The sequence below is a fragment of the Pipra filicauda genome, unplaced genomic scaffold, assembly GCF_003945595.2.
Source record: "Pipra filicauda isolate LSUMZ 115617 unplaced genomic scaffold, ASM394559v2 scaffold108_size2327098_pilon, whole genome shotgun sequence".
Taxonomy (NCBI): domain Eukaryota; kingdom Metazoa; phylum Chordata; class Aves; order Passeriformes; family Pipridae; genus Pipra; species Pipra filicauda.
Genome location: NW_024103529.1, coordinates 1,911,475 through 1,921,565, shown reverse-complemented (window position 1 = coordinate 1,921,565; position 10,091 = coordinate 1,911,475). Strand labels below are relative to the sequence as shown.

General features: G+C 38.3%; 1 protein-coding gene across 3 annotated transcripts in view; it reads right to left on the bottom strand.

The window, feature by feature from the left end:
• Window positions 1-3,062: 3,062 nt before the first annotated feature.
• Window positions 3,063-10,091, bottom strand: part of LOC113983479 (3'-5' RNA helicase YTHDC2) — a 28,477-nt gene continuing 21,448 nt past the window's right edge. Inside the window, exons 24-30 of one of the 3 annotated variants that reach the window (XM_027712616.2) lie at window positions 9,903-10,012; window positions 8,614-8,903; window positions 8,009-8,186; window positions 6,771-6,974; window positions 5,308-5,490; window positions 4,035-4,134; window positions 3,063-3,884 (exon numbers count right to left, since the gene is read on the bottom strand). In XM_027712616.2, the coding sequence (XP_027568417.1) occupies window positions 4,045-4,134; window positions 5,308-5,490; window positions 6,771-6,974; window positions 8,009-8,186; window positions 8,614-8,903; window positions 9,903-10,012 (1,055 nt within the window). In that variant the 3' untranslated portion in view covers window positions 3,063-3,884; window positions 4,035-4,044. Of the gene's footprint in view, window positions 4,135-5,307; window positions 5,491-6,770; window positions 6,975-8,008; window positions 8,187-8,613; window positions 8,904-9,758; window positions 9,797-9,902; window positions 10,013-10,091 lie in introns of those variants that run through there. The other 2 variants (XM_027712615.2, XM_039380824.1) reach the window with 2 other exon arrangements.

The window sequence follows — 10,091 nt, the reverse complement described above, 5'->3', positions numbered from 1 at the left end:
GAGAAAAACTAAGTTGGTCTAGAAAAATACTGCAGCTACCATCTAGGGAAACAGGAACAGCAAGGAGCAAAAGTCCTTACAGAGAAGCCTGCTGTCTACATTTCAACTGAGCAAGGAGTTTCATTTTCCATGTGCTGAGAGACCAAGAGCTAAGAAGCAACCTTAAACTATTTTTAAACACAGTATTTCAGTAAGAGGCACTTCACAAACATTCTCTAGAAAGCTCCTGACAAGCAATGCAGAAAAATAGCTCACTTAGAGCCTGGGAAGTGAGAAGCAAGTTAAACACTTTAGCAAGTTATAAAAGATCACGGAGAGAAGCCACCCCAGGGCTGGGAGCTGGATCCTAAGCCCAGTCCTGAGCTGACCTTTTTGCTTAGAAAATCCATTTTCATATCCATCATTTCTTGCAGGTAAATAGTGTTCCACAGCAGTAATGCCTACATAAGAAAATTATTATCTAAAGCCTTTAATAGCTAACATATCCTGGTTGCCTGGTCTGATAGTCTGCTTTCCACTGCAGATTAAAAAAAAGGTATGTTGGATATAGAGCAGCAGGCTACTATAGAATTTACTTAGCATAATTTCCTGCTTTTTGTAGGGATAGGCCACTTCATTTGCAACTGCCAATACCACTAGGATTTGGTTTAGATCAGTCTTCAGTGGAGCTCATGTGCTAGCCAACCACCACCTACATTCACTCTGAAGCATCTTCAGAGCCCTGTTTTTCCTGACACCAGTGCTTATATTCCTTCAAGGTGAATGCTTCTCTCTATCACTCCTACTCATCTGGTGTCTCACCAGTGATACTACAAATAATTCAAACACTTTAAGACGTGTGCAGAGTTCAAGACACTTCTCACCTTAAAAAAAAGTTGAACTGGTGTTCACAGGCACATAACACAGCTTACTTCGCCCTTCCACTCTTCTACCTTACACAGAGTGGTGTGACCTTTTAGCCCATGGATACTTCCTGTAACTCTTGGGTCACATTTACAGGACAGCACCTGTTGGTTTGATTCATTATTGTGTGGAGCAATATTGATTAAAACAAACCTCAGGAGATAGGAGCTTCACCGCTTACTGGTACTGTGCCTGAGAAGTTAACAGCTCCCTTTTCCAGCTACATTTCCTTTTCTAAGGGTGTTTTAAAACAGGGTGCCTGTGATCTCTGACTTCAACCAAAATTGCCCTGACTTTGAAATGAGAACTGGCACATTCCCACCAAGTTTCAAGTCTGACAAAGGCATGCTTTCTGCAGTTTTTGAACTTGGGTACTGGGAAGCAACACAGCAGACTCTCTAAACACCTTGGTAAAGACACCATGGTGTGGCTTTTAATCACTTTCTGACCCCATCTAGCTTCACTGCTCTAAAGAAGAGTGAGAGCAGAACCAAGTAGCCTTACCTAAGCCTCGGACTGAAGAGCAATATGAATGTGGCTACTGCAGCCCTCTGATGAGCAATCTGGGCCATAGTCCTTCACAACAAATTTTCTCAGTGCCTCTGAAGACTCAGTGAAATTCACACGTGAAATCTACACGTGACCAGTTCCAGCCAACCTGGGTAGGCAGCCAGAAAAATAAGCTAGGACAAAACAAAGGGCCTCTTGGAAACTTCACAGCCTGTTCGTAAGGTGTCCTGTGGCCCTTCTTCTCTGTCTCCCCTAGACTGGTACTTCTGATCCAATCCCTGCCCTAGAATAAAAGGTACATCCCTCTTTCATATAAAAGCTGTGGATAGAGCACCATAATTCTCTTACAGCAATGACACCTCATTTTGTATGGATTTAGGGTGTGTTAGAACTCAGCAGTGGCCAAGCCACTGAAACGCTGCCCTTGCTGAGTCACAAGACAGATTCCTTCATTACTAACTGCACTTAAACTAATACAGAAACCACGAGTAGCAAAAGAGTTCCTTAGTCTGAAAGGAGACATGAAAACAATCAAAAAGGGAAGGTTTGTGCCCTTATTTTGACAGGATACACTATGAAAGTCACAGCAAGCTTATCGGTCCACAGAGTCTGCACCCTTTCCTGCACAGCTTGCTTTCAAGATTTATCAAAATGTGTTCCAAGAGCAGAAGATATTAAATCTCTTTTTCATGTGTCACACGATCTCAGTTTCTGCCCAGTGTCCAGAATATCCTCATACAAGAGCAATTTTGGCAATTGTGTTTTGTTCCCTATTCCTTGATCTTATTTGATTCCTGCCAGGCTTCATCAGACATTCCCTATGGATAAAGCAAAGCAGTGCATTATTTAAGACGCTTGGGCTACAGCCTTTGCTCATACCCCAACAGTACCAAATGCAGCGTGACCACTCGCAACAGCAAACTTACAAGACCAGGCTGTGAATCTCAAAGCTGTGCACTATTCAACACACGGCAAAAAGTAATAATTTCACACTCACCTGGTATTGTATCAGCTTTAAAACTCTTTCTGGGCTAGACACAAATAAAATACAGCCTCTTTTTCAGATCACCTGATTCAATTACCTGCCATGCTTTTTAGTATTTTCAGGAATCTTTTTATTTTCTAATGTGATACAAGGTATTCCCTCCATAACACTGTTTATGTTCCCTTACTCCTTACTCCAGTTTCCATGGACAATGGTCTACCTTGCAAGAACTTCCATTTACTCTAGAGTAAATCACTCCTGGCTGATCACCTCCAAACTGGGATCTTTACTGTTGCTGAGAAGATGGTGATGGGCCATTTCTCCCATTTGTTGTCATCGATACAAGGATTCTGCTAGATTGCCTGCTGTTGCTGCCCTGTTATTACTCAGACAGATTCGACTCCTTACCCTTCATCCTGCTTTAGTTTTCACTTCATGTATAATCACACTCAGGAGAGGCTCAGAAGCAGGAAAAGCTCCTGTTTTAACCTAAGAATGACCACGAACACAGTGCTGACAGTGAGCAGACCAAATCTGTATCAGCCTTGCAATACAGTGTATTAACAAGTAAGGAGAAGCCAAATAAACCAAGACATTAATGGTATGGAAGAAAAAGAAACACACTGAAAGAAAGCATGAAGACTACAATAAACGATCAAGAAAGTTGTACTGTACTTATTTTTTATTTTTTTTAAAGAAATCTTCTAACAGTGCTAAGTTAGTGAACAATTAAGAGTACCATTTGGCTGCAGGCCTCTGAAAGACTGTTTCAGCTGGTGACAGTGTGAGTCACCTCTTTCTGGTGACAAATAACTGAAACTGGAAACATCACTGGACCTATCCAATCTCAAAAGTCTCATGCTCCTTTCCCTTCTCTATTTAAATTTAAATTAATTCAATTAAAATAATTTATATTAATGTTTTAAAATAATTAAATAAAAATAAATTAAAAATTAACATTCTCCTGCTGCCTAGTTGTTTATATGAATATATCCTGCTCTCCCTCACTGTGCATACAGAAGTTCAACAAACACTTATGGAACTTTCCAATGTATTTGAAGATATCTATTCTCACAGTATGGTTTTTTTAAGCAAGCTGCAAAATTGATTAACATTACACTGTCATACATTTTCCTGGGTTGAGAAAACTTTAACTGTAACCTGCATACTTGGACTGTCTGCTGTGCTATTTTAAACCCACAAATAACCTTTATGTAGTCCATTGTTTCAAACTTTGTTTTGAACTTAACCATGTCTTTAACTATCAACTGCACACTACTGTAAAAAAAAATTTAGTCAAAAACAGGCTGGTGAATAGTATTATCACATTTTTTAAGACAAGGAAACACTGAAATCAAACAATTCTCTCTTATTTTTCCACTTCTAGCTTCAGGAGCTTGTTGTGCCACCTTCTTCCTCACCTTTGTACTGTAGACACATTGCTTGTTCTAGTGGTTAGGACTGATGTTTCAACAACCTAAACCAGCTGAAAAAATCAAAAGGAACAGAATATTTAGTAATAAGTGCATCTGTTTTTCTATAAGCTACAAAGGAAACATAGTACTGTAAAACAACACTGTATGTTGACAGCTTTTCCTCTACCACAAAACCAGCAAGCAACACATGAAATAACCACCTCCATCACATTACTTGACATGATCAGTCATTTTTTTTCCTGCCAAAGGAATACGGTCCCAAAGCTGCAGCAACTGCTCCCCAACTTGTGGTTCCAGCTCCTAGAAATGAACAGGAAATTAGAGAAGTTACTTGCACTGCTAGTACTGAACACACAGAAACTATTTACAACAAAATTATTATATGAGGTTGCTGGTGATTGCTTTCAGCCTCCGTTTTGCTATCAGGACATAAATCAGAACTCCCGGCACAGCAGGGTTTTTTTACTAGGGCTCAGCAGAGATAGAAACGTTCATCCACACTGCCTTACAGGCTGTCTGGGGTGGTTTTTTTCCACAGTAAGATGTCAGTTCTCACACACAGAATTCCCAGCGAACACACCACTGCCACATACAGGAACTGATGCACCATATACTTTGTATCTTCCATAGGTCACTCACTAACTAACTAAAGATCTTTTTTCCCATATCATTTAAGTTTAATTCCATCAAGTGTGGTGGAGAATGTGGAAAGGCAGGTCACAGGAAATACAGTGGCTCTTGGTGGAATCATAGACATTAATATAACAATTTTAACATTGTTGAGACTCTTTAGGTCTTAAGAGCCACTTACAAGAGAAGCCCAGTCAACTCCAACATGTGCTACATTTACATTCCTTTCCTTGTTCTTACAGTATTCTCCTTTCTTTACAACTGGAGAGGTTTTGGAGAAGTAGTGGGAAGACGATACAAAAAGTTTAGCTCCTGAATCGTCGAGATGTTTTGGGAAGAGTCAGGGAGAACACAGAAACTGCCACAGAGAACTCTTGCGTCAATTCTTTGGCTTTTTGTAGTTGCATTTAGCTTTAACAAATTGGAGAACTGTCATGAGCTTTATTCTGCCTCAGAACTCTAGATTCTCTTCAAGCTTTACAGAAAATTCCAAGCTATGAATTATGTGTGACAGACTATCTTGGGGAATGCATCAAAGAGGGCACAAACCTCCAGAACCAAAATTACCAACTAAAAAACCCAAACAACTTCTTTTTGGAAACATTCAGCTTTAAATCTTTTCTTTTTAAACACGTATTAAGCAAGAAACTGTTTTCATTTTATAAGAACATCTTCACTACCTCAGTAGTAGTTCTGCATTAGCAGAAGGTACAATGCACACCAATGAACTGTGATTCAGATTAACACATAGTGAGCACAGCTGAGATAAATGTCAAGGCTGAACAAGCTAATAAACAATACACAGTTCTACCAAGTACAGATTTTAGAAGAGATTAACATTACCTGGCCATCTCTGCTTATTTGTACTTTCTTACTGTCGTTCCAAGGGTTGAGCAAATGGTGTGCAAACTGAAAAGGAATGCTTTCTTTTCTGATCCACTCCACCTTAAAAACGCCTCCAAAACCAGCAGATCCCCAATCCTGACTTTTCTCACACCCAATTGCTGAACCCATTCTAGCAAAACCCTGCAACAAAAATTGAAGTGTGAAAGAACAGACATAATGAATTCAACAAATTACTGAACTTCACGTGCAACTTTCAAATTAGTTTCATAGTGATTCACATGCTCTCCCTCCATGAAGCTGGGTCTTCTAAAATGTTTACATCCACAAAGTTAGAAGTATCATTTCTTTTTCCACTTCAAATATGCCTTCTAGAATTTGACTACAAAGAATGTCTCTTAATTAATTTCTCACCATTACCTTCAAAGGTTTTTAAGCTTCGTAACAGAGACTGAAAAGGTGTTGCAAAATCATTTGAGCACAAGGAACCCAGACGAATGTTCTACTACGGAACAGTCTATAGCAAGCTATTCCTTGTTATTTGTATTTTTTGCAGAAATCCATTTGTTCCTTCACATATTCCCTCTACATTAACAATGTTTGCATAGAATTGAAAGAGTGTAGCTGTTCTTCAAAGAAAGAAGTCGAGGTTGTTTTGATTTCCTTCTTCAATGAAGCAGAACAAAATTCCAAGACAAGTATTCAAAAAGAAAATGAAAGAAATCCTAATCCAAGACTGCACCTAACTTATTTAAGGACACTTTTAAGTAACTTTTAAGAACAGTCTATATATGAGGAAGTAAGCTGAACTTTCTTCACTTGGAACACCTGAGTTTGGCTGGCTCCACAACACAGCTAACCTGCAACTTTGCATTACCAGGCCAAGTCTTTAACTTGAAACTGGACACAGATTTGACGAGAAGTTATTGACAAATAACTCACTAAACCTGAAGTAAAGACACAGCTGTGGAACAATCATGGCTGGCTTCCTAACTTTTACAAACAACACTTCAGGCAAAACCAGATTTTAAAATTTGTAATAAAGGTATTTGTGAGTTTCCTGGCTTTAGAAAGGTATGACTTGACTGTAACTGCTTGTTCATTCACAATATTTATTTTGGTATGCAAAGAGTAACAATTCCCTGTTCATAACATTTTTTTAAGGTTTTTTTTTTCTTTTTGTTGTTTTAAAAGATTAGTGGGTATAAACATTATTCTGACTCATGATGCTTGGAGGCAATTCAGTCTTAGCCTTTGAGGGACAAACTGAGTTAATTAAAAAGGCATATTTCAGAGAAGAAAGAAATACTTCTTCAGCAACCAGAGAGATCTGCCTGCTGCTCTACTTAACAGAAGGTCAGATGGAAGTCATAAGCAAAGCCCTCCACACTACACTCAGTCATTTGCTGCACTCTCCCAAACCGTCAACCACAGCTAATATCTAGTATTACCTTAGGACTCACCTGAAAGCATCCAGACCCTTGAACAGAAAATATTAAGTAAACCACGTTGCTTTCCCAAAAGGCTCCGTTCAGTTTTCGTTCATTACTTGGCGTAGTGGACCATATACCCTTCTGTTGAGAAATATCAATGTTTTGCAAGTTGCTACTTTTCATTATAAAGTAGCGAACCGGCATATTTTGTCTTGGTGAAGGAGATTTTGAACCCTGGAAAAATTACATTAAATTAATACAATAAAATAAACCAGGCTTTAGTTCTAAAGTTTTACACATATGAAGACAGAATCCCTTGACTGTGCTGCTCCCCTAGATTCTACAAGAGACATAGGATCTATCAGCTGGTTCTGTCTGAATTGGCTTCAAAATGTATTTCACATCTGTCAATTTTTTAAGCACTTTTCAAAATAATAATTCAACCATGAGGGGCAGAAACAAGAAGAGCAGGACAAGCCTAAATAGTCTAGTGATTAATTACAACTTATCGAGTCGGACATGCCTTCAGATGACACAAAATTAACCATCCTAGACTGCAGCCTACAGAACACTACTTGAATTTCTACCTTCAAGAAACATGCTTTCACCCCTTTACACTGGCTGCATTTAAAAGCTGAAAGACTTTAAAGGAATTATTAAATCCTCCAAGAGTCCATGGAGTTTCCTCTCAATGATCTATTTAATAATACTGCAGATTACTATTCAAGTATACAGGGAGAATTACGGCAATAACCTCACTAAAAATATGTTCTTTGTTAAAATAAGGATCATTAAAAAAACCCATGCATTCCTAATGAGGCAGATAACACAAAGCTTAAAGAGAATCAGTATTATGCTATTACATAATTATATATTATTATCAGTATTATGCTATTACATAAACAAAGGAAGGCAGAATCTGAAAACTTCAGAAATGCATGTACAATATACTAATTTAGATGGAAAAAAATATACTCTCACTGCTTATTAGTACAAGTTTTTAAAAAATAATCTGATTTTTTTCTACTTTGGATAGCTTTATCTAAGCAGTCTGCAAAGAGTAATATTTTTACTGTATTAAACTAGTGTAACAAGGATATTTAGTCTAGATTTTAAGTTCCAGAAGGAACTATTATGCAGCTGTCATAAATTAAAAGCTAAGTTAGGTTCTTAATTAATCAATAAAATACCTGATAGCTGCAGAAATATATCAGAAAGAAATTCTATTAGTTTTGAAGAGCAGGGTAATATGTTCATGAGAACTCTACCTTTCCAGATATTGGAGAGGAAGGACTAGCACAAGGGCTGGGATAGCTGCTGCTGTCTGCAGGCTTCACTGATGACTGAGATGACCTGTCGTCTGAAGATCGTTTGGAGTGCAAAATATCTTTCTCTTTGTACTTCTTTGGCTGGTGAACTGTGGGAGGTGTAGGTTTCACTGAAACTCTAAAAAGTAAATGTAGATACAGGGCATACCATGAGATTCACAAGCAGTCCTAGAACAATTTATATCTACATATCAGCCCTCTGCATGACCACACATACCACAGTAATTCCAAAACACATTAAACAGTAACTAAAAAACCCATACTGATCATGCATTGTTTTTGAATGCTACAGTTAAACCTCTTCTGCTACTTCTCAAAGATGGATTCATGGATGCTATTCCTGACTGCTCTCTCAAACAGCAGGCACATGTATGTGAAATAATTCTCAATGAAAAATCACAACTACAACACAGCACAGGACAGTGTCAAACCTTTCAACTGTATTTCTACTGTTTTTACCTTCCTATTACTAGTAGAATTCAAGTGGTGCTTTTATAAATAAACACATTGCAACCTACAGTCTATAGAAAACCTCAACATCTTACTTTTCAGCATTAGAGGAGTCAGAGAATTCAGTTTCTGCTGAGCCTTTTCTGATGTTGGTTGACCTCCATGCAGATGCCAAAGGAAGCTCTTCACAAGTCACAGGCCTTGGTCTCTGACCAATTCCTGAAGGCTGCTGCAAACCTGCAGACTGTTCCTCAGCACTTAAAACAGCTGTAATTGCTCTTACAGTTGTTTCATCAACTTGAGACCACGGTTTAGAAGGAGCTCGCATGCGACGCAGGAATAAGCTGTGCCACTTCTGTCTGAGTTGCAAGAGCATTCCAGCAGCCTGCAAGGAATGCCAATTCTGTTAGAGACTAATAAAAGTTAGATCAGACAGGTAAGGGAACCCTATGTCCTTCCTATCAGGTAGCACCTGGCATTCTAATGGGAACAAACTGAAAGGCATGACTGAGGTCTCGGGGAAGGGGGGTAACCTCACATTTAAACTAACCTGTTAAGCTGCTTTTCTTTCCTAGGATGAAAGGTGATTTTTGAAAAATTCATTTAGCTCTGTACTAAACTTAACACTGTATTGCAAAACCCACGGATTTTTTTTTCCCACTCTAAAATTTTATCTTTTTAAAATAACCCCAATCTTCTCATGCTTTATGCCCTTCCTCTCAATTCAGGCTGTATTCATGCACGCCTCATTCACACCTGAAGAAAAAGAGCTCTAAGTGACATATTTTTCTTACAGAGACTTCTGCTCAAATGAGATGACTAAATCTAGAAGACTAAAGTCTAATTCCCATTTTATCATAAATGCTTTCATCATCATAAAATTTTAAAAATCATGCTTTTGGACATGTCTAGGAGAGACAGTATTGTTATTAGAACTGATAAGTCCAAGTGTTTCATAACCCATAAACTACTCTACCTCCTGCCACAGCCACAGCTCCTGAATGACCTAGAGACTTCTATTTCAAAGAGCTAGGCACTATTTCAGCTAAGTAACTAATCCTTATTTTTCTCTTGGCTTATAGGTGCAAGAATTGAGAGTTATGGGTAGTAAGTTATGAAACATCACAACTTAGATGGTGAATACGTGAATTCATGCAATAGACTACTCTGGGCAAAAGGAGATTGAGACCCTGTTTATTTCTTGAAAAGTTCATGAAACAAAGGTTAAATCACAGAGTACCTTGTCTGAGACACCCAAATGGACCATGACAGCCACTCCTACAAGAAATTCTTGGTTAATCAAATGTCACAAAAATCTTTTTAGGTTGGTATGACATAAATATCCTTCTACATGAAACAAGCACAGAAGTGATATATTACTTACTTCAGGGTCCAGTTTGAGATGGAGCCATTCATCCAGCTTCAGAAGTGCCAAATTAGCAATTGTTTTGTCCTCCATCTCACTGTCACTGCTGTCATTAGATACCCCACCCCCTGAATTAAATATAAAAGGTGCATTAACATTTCTGTACTATGTCCACTTACATACAAAAAACTGAACACTACTGTATGA